This window comes from Oncorhynchus nerka, linkage group LG10 (genome assembly GCF_034236695.1).
Source record: "Oncorhynchus nerka isolate Pitt River linkage group LG10, Oner_Uvic_2.0, whole genome shotgun sequence".
Classification (NCBI taxonomy): domain Eukaryota; kingdom Metazoa; phylum Chordata; class Actinopteri; order Salmoniformes; family Salmonidae; genus Oncorhynchus; species Oncorhynchus nerka.
In genome coordinates, this window is record NC_088405.1 from 37,480,080 (window position 1) to 37,497,175 (window position 17,096).

The 17,096-nt window shown below is 44.6% G+C and overlaps 1 protein-coding gene across 2 annotated transcripts in view; it reads left to right on the forward strand.

Moving 5' to 3' along the window:
• Positions 1-17,096, forward strand: part of LOC115135265 (inositol polyphosphate-5-phosphatase A-like) — a 281,318-nt gene that overhangs the window by 102,613 nt on the left and 161,609 nt on the right. For both annotated transcript variants that reach the window (XM_029669757.2, XM_029669756.2), the window contains exons 3-4: positions 12,215-12,315; positions 13,118-13,205. In XM_029669757.2, the coding sequence (XP_029525617.1) occupies positions 12,215-12,315; positions 13,118-13,205 (189 nt within the window). The remainder of the gene's footprint in view (positions 1-12,214; positions 12,316-13,117; positions 13,206-17,096) is intronic.

The window sequence follows — 17,096 nt, forward strand, 5'->3', positions numbered from 1 at the left end:
TGTGTGTGTCTGTCTTTTTTGTACCAATGAATTCCTCTCTAGGAACTAGCCTACTGTTGATGCAAGCCTTTGCTTCAGGTTTTTCCTCGAAATGCAGCTTCAGGAAATACAATTAGTTATTTGGACACTTTTTTTCTTGATTAGAATCGGAAGTCGCACTCCATTCCTGCAGGTGAGGCCAAGAGTATACAATGGACAAGTGTACACTGACAAGGCTAGGCATTTTACTAACCCCACTGCAATGTGCCCGATGAGTGATCTGATAGACGGTCTACTGTATTGAAGGATTTTAAATGTGTTTTACTGTTTGTTCAATAAGCATAGCAACTGAGCCCCTGTCATTTAAAGTCCTTTGGAAGACCCTGGCCCTGGGGTCATACGGTTATTTCTGTTTCCTCCATGGATCTGATGGGCATCCAGGCAGCTTTCAATAATCCACTGGGCAGGCACACAACACGTTGCAGAGTAGCACGGACTGAAGTGAGCTTCACTTAAGCAAAGCAGGGCATTTTCCTTCGTTGTTAGCTCTTTTAGAAGCCATAGCGGCCGTCGACGGCCTTTCTTTAAATTACTATAACGGCCACTGCAGCTGTCCCCAATTTAAAAAATATATATATTGGTTGACCAATATTGGTCAAAATTTTAAAACGTGTTATTTTTCCATATAGACACACCCTATGCTTGAATAAAATGTGCTGTATGTACATAGGCTACTGAGCTCGTCTGATGCTTTAAGCACTGCCATGAAAATTGAAGACATACACATTTCTGAAGAGCGAGCCAGAGATCAATATAGCCTAACCAGAAGAAAAAAAACATTTTTCCCGACCCGTGGAACAGCTTAATTTCATTTAGAATAAAGCCTTCATCTCTCAAAATCAAAGTCAGGTGGTTAATCAAAAATTCAAAATTTTATGAAAATTTATATAAATCTAAAAGTAACTATTGCCATTGCCAGTATGTAAAAATAGCCTACATTAAGCCAACAAATAACAAAAAAAACAACAAAAAAACTCTGTTGACCAACAGCCTATTGAACAAACTATCGACCAGTCGACTAAATGGGGTCAGCCCTAGCAGCCCTAACTGCTTTTTTTCCCCAAACAATAATATCGGTGTCAATATCACAAAATTTTCTTGCAAGAAACTGTTGTAATTTTCACCTGGCTATTGTCATCTACCAGAAACCGGAAACAGGGTATGCTGTCATTTGACTTTTCACTTCATTACTCAGAATGACGGCGCCAAAGCAGAAACTACTTTTCCCTTTGAAAGATGCTGGTTGGTGATACAGATTCGGACACATCCTTGCACTTTGAAAAGCAATGATGTTGAGGTGAGTGAAATACAGTGCATTCGGAAAGTATTCAGACCCCTTGACTTTTTCCCCCACATTTTGTTACATTGGGTCCTTATTCTAAAATGGATTCAATTGTTTTTTCCCCTCATCAATCTACACACAACACCCCTTAATGACAAAACAACAGGTTTTTACACATTTTTGCAAATTTATTACAAATAAAAAAAACTGATCACATTTACATAAGTATTCAGACCCTATACTGAGTACTTTCTTGAAGCACCTTGGGCAGCGATTACAGCGACGAGTCTAATTTGTTATAATGCGACAAGTTTGGCACACCTGTATTTGGTTGAGTTTCTCCAAGTATTCTCTGCAGTTCCTCTCAAGCTCTATCAGGTTGAATGGGGAGCGTTGCTGCACAGCTATTTTCAGATCTCTCCAGAGATGTTTAATCGGGTTCAAGGACATTTAATTAGCCACTCAAGGACATTCCGAGACTTGTCCCAAAGCCACTCCTGCGTTGTCTTTGCTGTGTGCTTAAGGTCATTGTCCTGTTCAAAGGCAAACCTTTGCCCCGGTCTGAAGTCCTGAGCATTGTGGAGCAGGTTTTCTTCCAGGATCCCTCAGTTCATCTTTCCCTCGATCCTAACTAGTCTCCCAGTCCCTGCAACTGAAAAACATCCCCAAAGCACGATGCTGCCACCACCACGCTTCACCATAGGGACGGTGCCAAGTTTCCTCCAGATGTGACTCTTGGCATTCAGGTCAACGAGTTCAATCTTGGTTTCAGCAGACCAGAGTATCTTGTTTCTCATGGTCTGAGTATCTTAAGGTCCAAGCGGGCTGTCATGTGCCTTTTACTGAGGAGTGGCTTCCATCTGGGCACTACCATAAAGGCCTGATTGGTGAAATGCTGCAGAAATGGTTGTCATTCTGGAAGGTTTTCCCATCTCCACAGAGGAACTCTGCAGCGCTGTCAGAGTGACCTCCCTGACCTAGGCCCGATTGCTCAGTTTGGCTCTAGGCCGGGCTGCCAGCTCTCATTTAAGAATGATGGAGGCCACTGTTCTTGTGGACCTTCAATGCAGCAGCCATTTTTTGGTACCCTTCCCCAGATGTGTGCCTCGACACAATCCTGTCTCGGAGCTCTAACAACCACCTTAGACACACAAATACACACAAATGTAAGGGGTGAATAAGAATATCTACAAATAAATATATGGATGAGTGATGGCGTGCGGCATAAACGAGATGCAATAGATGGTGTAGAATACAGTATATACATACAGTTGAAGTTGGAAGTTTACATACACTTAGGTTGGAGTCATTAAAACTTGTTTTTCAACCACTCCACAAAATTCTTGTTCAACTATTTTTGGCAAGTCAGTTGTGTCATGCACAAAGTAGATGTCCTAAGTAATTTTTCCAACAATTGAGGGCAGTGCAATTGCCGTACCAGGCGGTGATACAGCCCGACAGGATGCTCTCGATTGTCCATCTGTAAAAGTTTGTTTGTGTTTTAGATGACAAGTCAAATTTCTTCAGCCTCCTGAGGCTGCAGATGCACTGTGGCGCCTTCTTCACCACGCTGTCTGTGTGGGTGGACCATTTCAGTTTGTCCGTGATGTGCACGCCGAGGAACTTAAAACTTTCCACCTTCTCCACTACTGTCTCGTCGATGTGGATGCTCCCTCTGCTGTTTCCTGAAGTCCATCTCCTTTGTTTTGTTGACATTGAGTGAGAGGTTATTTTCCTGACGCCACACCTCAAGGGCCCTCACCTCCTCCCTGTCTTGTCGTTGTTGGTAATCAGTCCTACCACTGTAGTGTCGTCTGCAAACTTGATGATTGAGTTGGAAGTGTGCATGGCTACGGCTGTGACTATAATCGAAGCGAATTCTCTTGGAAGATAATTCTTACCAGAGAGATGTTTGTTTCTGTTGGCACGATGCGTGAAGAAACCGGGTGGCTGTACTGGCCTGACAACGTATCCCAAGTGAGACATGTTTCCGTGAAACAGAGAATGTTACAATCTCTGTCTCTCTGGAAGGGAACTCGTGCCCTAATTTCGTACACCTTGTTATCTAGAGATTGGACATTGGGGAGTAATATGCTCGGAAGCGGTGGATGGTGTGCTCACCTTCTGAGTCTGACCAGTAGGCCGCTCCGTCCGCCTCTCCTGCGGCGACCGCGTTGTTTTGGGTCGACCTATGGGAAAAGATGTCCAGGGTGGAGGTTCGAACAAAAGATCCACTTAAGGAAAGACGTATTCCTGGTCGTAATGACGGTAATTTGACACCGCTTTTATATCCAATAGTTCTTCCAGGCTGTATGTAATAACACTAGAGATTATCTGGGCTAACAATGTAAGAAATAATACAAAACCAATAGCTGCATAGTTTTCTAAGGACCTGAAGCGAGGCGACCATCTCTGTCGGCGCCATCATACAGGCAGCGGAGGGAGTGGAGCGAGGGGAAGAGTGAGAGCACACCTGAGAGGGGAGCCTACGTTTCCATGGAGTGTGTCTGCCCCAAGTCCCACCATTCACCCCTGTACCACACAGTCTGGGCCTCAAGTGACAGTGGCAAGGGTTTTGGAGTTGTTTTTAAAAGTGGTAGGAACTTGTATCTGTTCTAGGGCCTGTAATGGATTACAACAAGAAAATGGGCGGGGTTGACCATCCTGACCAACTGAGGCTCTATTACAATGTTGGACGCACAAGCATACATTTATGGAAGTATGTATTTCGGTTGATGTTCTTTTCCATCATAAATGCGTACATTGTGTGGGGGACCCTGCAAAGGCTCCTCCCAGAAACCGCAGGCATTGGTCCCCGAAGGCATTCAAAATGCAGCTTGTGCATTCACTTTGTGATAATGCTACAGTGGCAGGAAGATGGGAGCCAAGACTGTGGCACCAGGGCGTGTGAACCGATATGGAACTCATTGGAAAGCAGGTGAAGTTTGAAGGTCACAAGAGAGGGTGTGTGGTGTGCATCCAGAGGTGATGCTGCAGGTCAAAGAGTGGGAGATGTTTAAGAAACTTCCTTTGTGTGCTCTTTGTGTCTGTGCCACTTTACAGGAGGGGGCAGTTCTTCCAGAAGTTCCATGACATGTTGTAAGCTAAATGCAAACACCAAGGTGAAAGTGTAAAATATGAATTTGTTCTACAGATCTTTTAGGGAAATGGTTTACTTTGAGTCTTTGAACAGTTGTGTTTTGCATGTTCTCTCTTTGTATATCTAATACTTGTTTTGACATACTGTCTGAATATTGTCCTCTGGTTACATTTTGGATGTTAAAAAAAAATATTTGTAAGTATAATACACTGCTCAAAAAAATAAAGGGAACACTTAAACAACACAACGTAACTCCAAGTCAATCACACTTCTGTGAAATCAAACTGTCCACTTAGGAAGCAACGCTGATTGACAATACATTTCACATGCTGTTGTGCAAATGGAATAGACAACCGGTGGAAATTATAGGCAATTAGCAAGACACCCCCAATAAAGGAGTGGTTCTGCAGGTGGGGACCACAGACCACTTCTCAGTTCCTATGCTTCCTGGCTGATGTTTTGGTCACTTTTGAATGCTGGCGGTGCTTTCACTCTAGTGGTAGCATGAGACGGAGTCTACAACCCACACAAGTGGCTCAGGTAGTGCAGCTCATCCAGGATGAAACATCAATGCGAGCTGTGGCAAGAAGGTTTGCTGTGTCTGTCAGCGTAGTGTCCAGAGCATGGAGGTGCTACCAGGAGACAGGCCAGTACATCAGCAGACGTGGAGGAGGCCGTAGGAGGGCAACAACCCAGCAGCAGGACCGCTACCTCCGCCTTTGTGCAAGGAGGAACACTGCCAGAGCCCTGCAAAATGACCTCCAGCAGGCCACAAATGTGCATGTGTCTGCTCAAACGGTCAGAAACAGACTCCATGAGGGTGGTATGAGGGCCCGACGTCCACAGGTGGGAGTTGCGCTTACAGCCCAACACCGTGCAGGACGTTTGGCATTTGCCAGAGAACACCAAGATTGGCAAATTCGCCACTGGCGCCCTGTGCTCTTCACAGATGAAAGCAGGTTCACACTGAGCATGTGACAGATGTGACAGAGTCTGGAGACTCCATGGAGAACGTTCTGCTGCCTGCAACATCATCCAGCATGACCGGTTTGGCGGTGGGTCAGTCATGGTGTGGGGCGCATTTCTTTGGGGGGCCGCATAGCCCTCCATGTGCTCGACAGAGGTAGCCTGACTGCCATTAGGTACCGAGATGAGATCCTCAGACCCCTTGTGAGACCATATGCTGGTGCGGTTGGCCCTGGGTTCCTCCTAATGCAAGACAATGCTAGACCTCATGTGGCTGGAGTGTTTCAGCAGTTCCTGCAACAGGAAGGCATTGATGCTATGGACTGGCCCGCCCGTTCCCCAGACCTGAATCCAATTGAGCACATCTGGGACATCATGTCTCGCTCCATCCACCAATGCCACGTTGCACCACAGACTGTCCAGGAGTTGGCGGATGCTTTAGTCCAGGTCTGGAAGGAGATCCCTCAGGAGACCATCCTCCACCTCACCAGGAGCATGCCCAGGCGTTGTAGAGAGGTCATACAGGCACGTGGAGGCCACACACACTACTGCGCCTCATTTTGACTTGTTTTAAGGACATTACATCAAAGTTGGATCAGCCTGTATTGTGGTTTTCCACTTGAATTTTGAGTGTGACTCCAAATACAGACCTCCATGGGTTGATACATTTGATTTCCATTGATTATTTTTGTTATTATTTTTTAGAAAAAAGTTTTTAAGAATATTTCATTCATTCAGATCTAGGATGTGTTATTTTAGTGTTTCCTTTATTTTTTTGAGCAGTGTATATTATACTTGGTACATTTGAAGTAATTTAGTCAATTAGTACAATTTTAAATATTCTAGTTTTTTGTTGTTGTTGTTGAGTGTTCATCGTTTTTTGATAGTGAGAGTCTTTACAGAATGGAAGACCAAATGAATGTTATTCCCATTGACATGAATGTGGTGTCATATTAAAGAAGAGGTTGTGCTCTTTAAAACGACTTATAAGTTAGTGTAATTGTCATTTGTTCTTTGTTTTTGAGCTATGTCTGTGTGAGAGAATTTGATTTATCTTGAAAATTCTCAGTAATCTACAGCATCGTTCTATTGGGGTCCGAAGGGTAAGATAACCATCATTGACCTACGTCGGTTCAATTATTTTGAATTCCATTTAGTTCCATTTAGCTCAACACATAATCTCTCTTGAGATTTGGGACTTGTTCAACTCATCCTAGAAAAAGCTCTGAAAACGTGGTCATTCTCTACAATGACCAGAATCCGTTGCGCCGACAGCTGCCTGTTCTGACAGGCTCCTTCCCGTGCAGGATTCTTATTAAGCCGTGTTAAAAGTATGCCTTCTGTACTTTAAAGAACTGCTGAAATAATGATTTTGTCAGACCGCATGCAGTGAATAAAGGATGGTTTATGAATAAGTGATAAGCAACAATGGGCAGTCACTACCATTATCAGAGTTTTAGTCATCATATCAAAAACAAATATGTAATATACACAACCAAAATATTTGATTTAAGTCCGGTAATGTGAACCAATGTAAAAAAAATAAATAATAATAATTGCTCAGCACTAATGATCCCTCAGTCTATTTGCATTGGAAACCTTACCTGGCTGTCATGGGCCACTGGCCTCACAGGTTAGAGCATTGGGCCAGTAACCGAGAGTTTTCTGGATCGAATCCCCGAGCTGACAAGCAGAAAATCTGTTGTTCTGCCCCTGAGCAAGGCAGTTAACCCACTGTTGCCCGGGCGCCGAAGACGTGGATGTCGATTAAGGCAGCCACCCCGCATCTCTCTGATTCAGAGGGGTTGGGTTAAATGCGGAAGACACATTTCAGTTGTACAACTGACTAGGTATCCATCCCCCTTTCCTTTCCAGTCACATGACTTAGATTAGGTAGTCATTACTAGAGTACATGGCAAATTTATTCTAAGTTGTTATAATGATTTGGGAGAATATTCATCATTATTAAATGTATTTTTTCTGATTTATTGCCATACTGTGTGTGTGCTTTTTAATAGTTTTTAAAATTTTTATTTAAATGTTTAATATATACACGTGAGGAGTGTGTGACATATACAGTGCCTTCGGAAAGTATTCAGACCCCTTGACTTTTTCAACATTTTGTTACTTTGCAGCCTTATTTTAAAAGTGAAAAGATTTACTCAGCAATCTACACACAATACCACAGAATGACAAAGTGAAAACTGGTGTTTAGAAAGGTTTGCAAATGTATTACAAATAAAAAAACAAATACTTTATTTACATAAGTATTCAGCCCACTTTGCTATGAGACTCGGAATTGAGCTCAGGTGCATCCTGTTTCCATTGATCATCATGTTTCTACAACTTGATTGGTGTCCACCTGTGGTAAATTGATTGGACATGATTTAGAAAGGCACACACCTGTCTATATAAGGTCTCACAGTTGACAGTGCATGTCAGCAGAAACCAAGCCATGAGGACGAAGGAATTGTCCGTAGAGCTTCGAGACAGGATTATGTCGAGGCACAGATCTGGAGAAGGGCAGCATTGAAAGTCGCCAAGAACACTGTGACCTCCATCATTGTTAAATGGAAGATGTTTGGAACCACCAAGACTTCCTAGAGCTGGCCGCCCAGCCAAACTGGGCAGTAGGGGAGAAGGATCTTGGTCAGGGAGGTGACCAACAACCTGATGCTCTGACAGAGCTCTAGGGTTCCCCTGTGGAGATGGGAGAACCTTCCAGAAGGACAACCATCTGGTCTGATTTAAACCTGGTCGGATTAAACCAAGATTGAACTCTTTGGCCTGAATGCTAAGCATCATGTCTGGAGGAAACCTGGCACCCTCCCTACGGTGAAACATGGCGGTGGCAGCATCATGCTATGGGGATGTTTTCCAGTGGTAGGGACTGGGAGACTAGTCAGGATCGAGGCAAAGATGAACGGAGCAAAGTACAGAGATCCTTGATGAAAATCTGCTCAGGACCTCAGACTGGGGCGAAGGTTTACCTTTGAACAGGACAATGACCCTTGGCACACAGAAAAGACAATGCAGAGGTGGCTTTGCGACAAGTCTCTGAATGTCCTTGTGTGGCCCAGCCAGAGCCCGGACTTGAACCCGATTGAACATCTCTGGAGAGACCTGAAAATAGCTGTGCAGCAACACTCCCCATCCAACCCGACAGAGCTCTAGAGGATCTGCAGAGAAGAATGGGAGGAACTCCCCAAATACAGCTGTGCCAAGCTTGTAGCATCATATCCAAGAAGTCTCGAGGCTGTCATCGCTGCCAAAGGTCCTTCAACAAAGTTCTGAGTAAAGGGTCTGAATACTTATGTAAATTTAATATTTCCGTTTTTAATAAATTAGCAACAATTAAGAAAAACTGTTTTTACTTTGTCATTATGGGGTATTGTGTGTGTAGATTGTCGAGGGGGAAAAAACGATTTAATCAATTTTAGAATAAGGCTGTAACGTAACAAAATGTGTAAAAAGGCAAGGGGTCTGAGTACTTTCCGAATGCACCATATTTGGCTGTGTGACTCAAAAGTGAATGAAAGGTTGTGTCTGTGCGTCTCTGTGCGTCTCTGTGCGTATGCACATGTGTGTGTGTAGGATTATAGATGAATAGATTCAGTGTTGTACAGCCTGGAGTGAATGAACGGCAACAGATGGACAGAGTTTAGTGTTTAGAAAAGACTTCTCGTCACATGCCCATTTGACACCCCCCCCTCACACGGTTCTCTCCAGCCACGCTATTTTCCAGCTCCCAATCAAGACCATGAAATGGGAGTCATCCTCCCTAAATTACAGCTCATCAAAGGCCCTCTGTGAGAAAATTCAGAGAAACATGGGCCTTTTTTCCTCCCCATGTGCATCATCAGTCTCTTTTAAAATCTGCCTCTGGAATTCACTTCTAAGAACATCTAATGGTGCGCGCGTCAGTGCGCCGTGTCATTGATGGGATGTATTTATGGACGCTAGGATGTATATTATTTGACAGGACGTGTATATTTTTCCAGACGCTCAAGGCACTTTTAGTCTTCAGTGAGTGTATGAGAATGATGATGGCGAGAACGATCATTACATAATGCATTTGAGTAGTGCAAATGTTGTCCCATTCAGCTGCCATTGCAAGGAGAAACGTGCTGTATTTAAACAGCTGTCTAAATAAAGTAACACCACGCTCCGTCTGAGTGAGTCGGCTTCACCAAGTAGGTGTGCTGACTCCCGTTGATACAGTCGTTTTCAGGAACGGTAACTGAGACTCATTCCAGCCAGCTGCCCTCCTACATCCACATCCAGGCATCAGGCAGAGATCCCCAGGGACTAACACAAACATGGCATATCTCACCTCACTGCAGTCTGCAACTCAGAACCCAGGCTGCTGTGACGACACACGTTAAACAAGTCAGTCTGATAGCAGCCGTGTTAGGTTAGCCGTGTAAGTGGTGCCCTTGATGTGAGCCACTGGTCACAAAAGCAGTGGGGGGATCTGATACCATTTGTACACTACTGAGCCAAACTGTTCCAAGCCAAGCTGTACTGGGCTTGGCCTGGTTACGCGTCCAACATAGTCGCTGACGAAAATATCACACCCAGCACATTACGGTTTTCCTTCAGCCCTATAGTGTGAATCGGGCATGAGTTTAGATGTAGGCTGATATACATGGATTTGTACTGGTGGAGATCAATGATGTGTGTTTTACAGTTAGGTGTTGATTTAAATGAAGAATGGAAAATGTCTCCAAACTGAGAGCTAGACTTACAAGCTAGGCCTTTCGGTTATTATTTTCCGCATAATTAGCCCACATTGTTTGGCCATCAAATAAAACAAGCTCCTTTAAAAAAAATACATATTCCAGGGTAGTGTGTAAGTAAATATTATTAAAGGATGAGAATATGTCATTGCTATAACCTAGGGAATTTCCTAGGAATCCAAACCGATACAGGATGGCGGGAGAGAGAGAGGACGCACCCCTTTGACAAACATGCGGCCTTCTCACAACAGTTAAAGAGGTGGAGAGGTTTCCGCTGTGTGGTACCTGCGTCATCATGCGGTGTGGTCTAACGGCATCAACCCTATAGCTTCTACGCTACCAAGGGAGGTCCCTGCGTCTGATTAGAACTCAACTGCTCTTTAGGCTGGCACCCCGTTGACAACTGTGCAAATGTGTTTATTTGCCTTCGATCGAGAGTCAATCTGTGACCTATAACTCTTAGTCTGAAATGAAAACGAGCAGATCGATCAAAAGGTGCCTCTGAGGGTAGATGGAATGGGCCAATTGTTTGGCATTCAGAAGAAAGATGGCGGAAACTTGGGATAGTTGTTGTTGTTTGGCCTTGTATCAATAGCATTTCTGATTTATAGTAATAGGATTAAATTAGGCTTCAGGATAATGAGTCTGTAGCCCTATGAGAAACTAGAGCTGGAGTTACACTGCCTGGAAAAACAAACAGAAAATGCACACTTGGACAAATACAAAACACACACACACACACAGGCACAAAATATACACACACACAGTCCAGCATTTTCCCTCTCGCATGTCCACAGGTTCACACACAGTGTAACTTGGCTAGCTAAAGTGGATGCTGATAGGTTCACTACTCCGTCTGTTTGAGAACCCTGGTTCTTAGGGGCCCGGTGACAAGCCAAAGGTTGATAGAAAATCCATAGTGTTATTGCCTTACATTACTTTTATTTGATTTTGCCTTTAGTAATAATAATGCAGGCGGGTGGAGTAGGAGCAGAGTAGGCCTCCAGGCCTGGACCCCCCTGGGGGGGCCACATTTCCTGGGTGACCGTGATCTACGGCCTGCCCACCATCCATAGCCCGACCCTTTGAGTGCTTATGAGCGCTATAATTCACTCCGTTATGGATTTTCCGTTACGGGTTGGCACCTCTAAACACTCTGGGCTCGCTGGCAGTGCACTCAGAAACACCTCTTAGTGTTAGGGGACAGGGAGGGGACATGGGAGAGGTCATGTGACTGGAGTGGAAATGACTCTGTAACAACTCTCTCTGCTCTGACCAGGTATTTGTTAGCCTGATCTCAGATCTGTTTGTGCGGTCTTGCCAATAACCGTAGATATTGGCAAGACAGCCCAAACAGATCTGGGACCAGGGCAGGTGTTTATCAGTGCAGATCACCAACATCAGTATGTTTATTTTTCTGACACTAGGCCTATGATCAGTCACCTTTTTATGTTCTGGTGTTTCCTATATTCTGACATCATAATGTTGACATTTCCTGATAGTGAGAGACTCGTTATTGATCTAGTGAGATGTTTCTCACTCCCGGCATTGTCCGTCATACCCTGCACACAGTGCCCGATACACATCCGTGATGACTCATGGAACAAGCAATCTACATGCCTTCTGTCTGACACTATACTGTACAGTACCTGGGGCAGTTTGGCCTGTTGACTATAATGTATCTAGACCTCTGAGAGTCATTTTTTTCCCCCAGTCTTGGGTGTGACCCAGCTTCTTTCCACCTCCAAAATCACCAGACCTTAATTAGGGTTTCACTGTGGAGTAAATGGGTGCTTGTTGGTAAGGCGTGTTGCTTGGTTGTGTTTTACGAGGGAGTTTTAAATCCCTTAATTCGGCTATTTGTGGGAATCCGAAAACCTGACTCCGCAGGCTGTTTAGAGGACAGGGCTCTCTTGAAGAACGCCGTATCCAGTCTGTTTACCCAATCGAAGTATAGAATATGTCATTTGGGTGAGAAGTTCCTTGTAATCGTGAATGATTATGACCTGGATGAAATGACACCGAGCAAGTAGTTGTGTCTGGACAGTCGTTTTAATGCTATATGCCTTGTTCTCTTCTCCTCTGCAGACCGTCCAATCACACAAGCCCCACTTCATCGCAGTGCACTGTCAGGAGGTGGGCGGGAAGAACTACGAAGCGTCCATGGCACACGTAGATTGTTTTGTCAAGTAAGTTACCTCACACTTCATGGCCCCCCCTTCAAATTTCCCTTCACTGAAGAATTGCCGCCAACTCGGGTGTCCATAGCAACCCTAGTGGTGATTATGGGTTATTTTTCTGTCAAGACGTGGACAACCACTGCCTGGGTCCACAGGAAAATTAGGACCAAAACTATGTGAAAGTGAGTGAACAACTCCACCTTCTGGTGACCGCTTATTTGGTTTCATGTGTGGTGTTGATTTTCAAAGAATTAAAAGAATGTACTAGACGACCATCATTATTGAGTAAACTGTTTAGCGGGGCTTATTTGTGTAGCTAGTCTTTCTTGTTTAGTCATAGGATGGACAAACTGAATGTTTTAGGTCAATGGGGGTTTATAAGATATTTGATATTTGTTAACAAGATTCTATCAAGTGCTCTCTTATGTAACCTCTTTCAACCAATTTAGGGTGTCCTGGTGTGAACTTTATTAGCAGAGGGATATAGGTAAGCAGAAGAGACTGTCTGTGAGGCCTCAACAGTATCCTAATACACTCACAATCTCCTGATTCTAATCCCGGCTCCCTTAAAGCGCAATTAAGGAAGTTAATTGCAGTTTGCAGGAAGTTGAAGGTAGTTTGGCTAGCCATTGCTAGCTAGCGTTAGCGCAATGACTGGAAGTGTACCGGAACAGCTAGCATGGAAGAACTACAGTTCCACCATGTTCATATTTATCCTACTTATCATGTTGCTGATTAAAGGAAGATAAATAAATCAACCCATGAATCTGAAGGCTGATGGGGCCATATTGTGATGTGTCCTCTCTTCTAGAGAGCTGCTGTCCAGTGATGCCATGAAGGAGTACAGCAGAGCCCGTGTCTACCTCGACGAGAACTACAAATCCCAGGAACATTTCACAGTAAGTGCGGGTGGTCCATTTGCCCCTGCTAAGTGGTTCTCTTCTTGGTGATCTCAGGAGATTTGTTTACCACACACAGTCTTAACTCACCACAGATGTGTTGCATTCACCCGGGTGTTGCACAGCAGCCATTTTCATCAGAAAGTTCTAGACCATTGTTGCCCAATTGGGGTGAATTTGGCCCGCAGGTAGTTTTATCCCCCCCCATAAAACTAACAGCACCAGGAATTCAGCTCCAGGTTATTTTAATTTGGACATCTGCCCTAAGTATTCCCACGCATAATATAGAGACACGTGATCATATACAAATGTAAGGAAGATTTGAAAGGATGTTTTAGTCAAATATTTTATCTGTTTGGTCTTCTTGCGGTCATTTTGCAATTATTACTAAAGGCAATTACTAACATTGTAATTATGTTTCGGCCCACCAAAACCAGCCGCTCGAGAAAATAAAAAATTGGCCTGCGGCTCAATCTAGTTGATGATCCCTGCTCTAGACACATCAGTTGTGACATTAGATAAGATGGCTGAGGGAAGTTTTAAGTTGAAGCTGGGGGGCCCTCAGATGCTAGAAGGAAGAGAATTAAGAAAATCAATCAAGTATTAATTTTCCACAGCTGTGTGGACCCCAGCATTTTATTAGAATGTGCAATAATGGTAGACCACCACAAGGTGGTGCTAGATGGTCTGGAATGTTTTGTGGATTCAGAAACCAGCTGCAACTTTTAAGTGTTATCAGCTAATAGTTGGTTGTGGCTTTTTTTTATTTTACATGAAAAATAAATAAATAAATAAGTCTGCTTATGTAATAGCCTATAGATGTTGTAGTTGGCCATTTATATTACGGAGAGTCTGATGGATCATGCGTATTAGTTACTGCAGTCATTATTTTGCACATTATGTCATAATTATCACAAAGATGTGCACCGATTGGTCCAAATTGATGCTCAGTCCTTTTGCGGCCTTTTCCCTCAAAATCATGCACAACTACACGTCAGTTGCATTGCATGACCTCTTGGTGGAGCCAGATACTCAGTGTTGATTATAATCTCAATATTAGTTTTCAACATCCAGACACCAGGCCCCCCCATCTGAGCACACACAATACACAATTTTATTCCCTCACATAATTACCACAAAAGCAATTTGTTTTATAATGCTATCCATTTAATGCTGATAGCATGTTACTCCCAACAGTACATTTGGAAGGAAACAATAATGGTGGTTATAGTTAATTCCCTGACTCTATGACCACATAAAGAGAGGGGAATAGATGTGGTTTAAGGACACCCCCCCCACTAGCAATCAGTGTAGCTGTGACTGCTGAGCCCTGCCTGTCATGGTTCTCTCTATTCTTCTAGAAGGTACTGTATTACTACCGTGGTACACTTACTACCATGGTACGCCGCTCTGCCTCCCTACCTGCAAACACTTGCAAATCACATCCACCATCGCCGCCAGTCCAACATGTTATTTTCATAAACATAATATGAACATATCTCAAACGTATGCCCCGCCCCCACTGCAAAAAAAGAATGAGCTGACGTTTCGCTTCAACAACGACGGTGATATCCTCCTGTTTTGACGATTTCTCCCAGGTTCATTTTCGACTCTCACATTCTTGGATAAGCATAGATGCACACCAATTACTGTTCTAGTTCTCGACTGTTTCTATGCTGGAGGAGTAACTTTTCTTCTAAATCAATTTGTGCAAAGAGAACCACAAAATCAACATGTTTCTAGATATTCAAACCGGAGCCACAGTAAATATGGATACAGACTGTCCAGTGCGCCTCACACAGGGCTTTGCCATTTAGACGAGATGACCTCATCACTCATATTTGTCTTCTCAACCTTCGATTTCTGCTCGAGGGTAATTGTTTGTTGTCTGCTCTGCCTGTCAATTTCCAGATAATGTAAAGTGGCAATCCCCGCGAGGCTCCCCCGGAGCCTACCAGTAACGGCAGCCGAGCGGATGTGCTATAATGTAGTGTAAGTGTATGGTAACGACCTCAGGGACTGTTTAGTTTACCTGTCCTGTCTCTATGTTGAATACGGTGGCTGGGTCGCCATAGGCTTCACTCGCTCCACAGCAGGAGCAGCGTCACCGTGCCACGGCTGAGGGTGTGCGGGTCATTTGAGCACGCCTCTCCTCACCAAGGAAGCACTGGCTGATTCTTCTGATTTGTGGAGAGACGAATATGTCAACAGGTTAAAATGGTCAATAGGGGGCTGGTTTTGTGTGCTATGCTTTTCGTTGGTATAGTAGGCCATAGGACCTTCTGGTACATATATGATAACCCGGACTAAGTTTTATGTCCAACATGAGTACACTGGTGGGTTAACAGTGTATCCTAGCAAACGCTGGTCCTGTCTCCATGCCGGTCTGTCAGTCAGGCATCCAGACCAGTGTTGGATGTAGGCAGACATTGAGAGAAGCTGGCCAGCCTTCACATCTCTCCCAGAGGGAGGGTGTGTGTGCTGTGCAGTGATCGGGGGGGGTCTTGAGTGACATCCTCCTCTGGGGGGAGGCCTGGTGTTTTACGGCGCTGTTAAGGTATACAGCAGGTAAAATGTCAATTAGGAAAGCCCGCCCTGATAACCTTAACTCCCAATCCACTTGTTCCAGGCCATTAATATTTATCACAGGCCCGGCCCTTTGGGCTGCTGGGGCGTCATGTGGAATGATGTTCACTAATGCCTTGCCTTTATTACCTAGGAAAGCGTTCCTCACACGCTGACTGGGGTCTGTGTGTAGGCAAACACACGCCACCCTCACAGTTATTGTCACAGCACTCACTCTGTTTCTATGCTTCATAGCCGAAGTATAGCAGTATTTTTACACACACACACACACACACACACACACACACACACACACACCTTCAGCTTCGAGTGACATACAAATGAACACACACACACACAATCCCCCCCTTACACAGCGCTCGGTTGTTCCAGAGAATTGTAATGGGAAATGAAAGGCGTCCTCCCTTGCTCCACAGGACAGGAGTGCGAGGCCAGAGGATAAATCAGGCTCTGTGCTCTGACAGGAATCTCACTCCGCTTCCGCATCCCGTGTCCGTTCTCATCCCTGCACCTGCTGCCCAGGGTCACATTGGCTTAATCCGTTTAGCTGCTATTCGTGCTGGGTGCTGTCTTTGACGTCTCCACTGGACGTTTTGATTGGATTTCCCTGGTGGTGTGGCGACTAGGGAGTGTTGTCACCCCGAGAGACGCTAGGAGCACTCCCATCAGCCTCCCGCCCCGTCTATCCAGTTAGCTCTGCATGTCGTGTGTCTGCACCTACATGCCTGCACCTACATGCCTGCACCTACGTTCTGTGTACACACACTGACACCCACATATAGACTCAAAGGAAGATATGCATTCCTAAACTTTCAAATTAGGAAGTTCTATCAAAATGTTTTTCTTCGTCCTATCAAGATTTTCTTTGGAAACTTCTTTAGTTTTACATAATATTTCCCAGCTGTTTTCTCGTCACACCTAATGGTTGCTCCTCAGTAGCTCTGTTCTATTTTATTTTTTATTTTTTAACCTTTATTTAACTAGGCAAGTCAGTTAAGAACAAATTCTTATTTACAATGAAGGCCTACCCCGGATGACGCTGGGCCAATTGTGCGCCGCCCTACGGGAAACGGCTGGTTGTGATACAGCCTGGAATCGAACCAAGGATCTGTAGCGACGCCTCTAGCACTGAGATGCAGTGCCTTAAACCGCTGCGCCACTCCTCGGGAGTCCCTATCACCTGTGGTTCAGATGAGGAAAGTGGTGCTGATGGCTGAACTCATCCACAGTCATCCCCAGGCAGGCAGGTGACATCGTCATGTTGTCCCCTCAGCCCTGGGCCACTTTAGAGGCCATGTCAGGAAC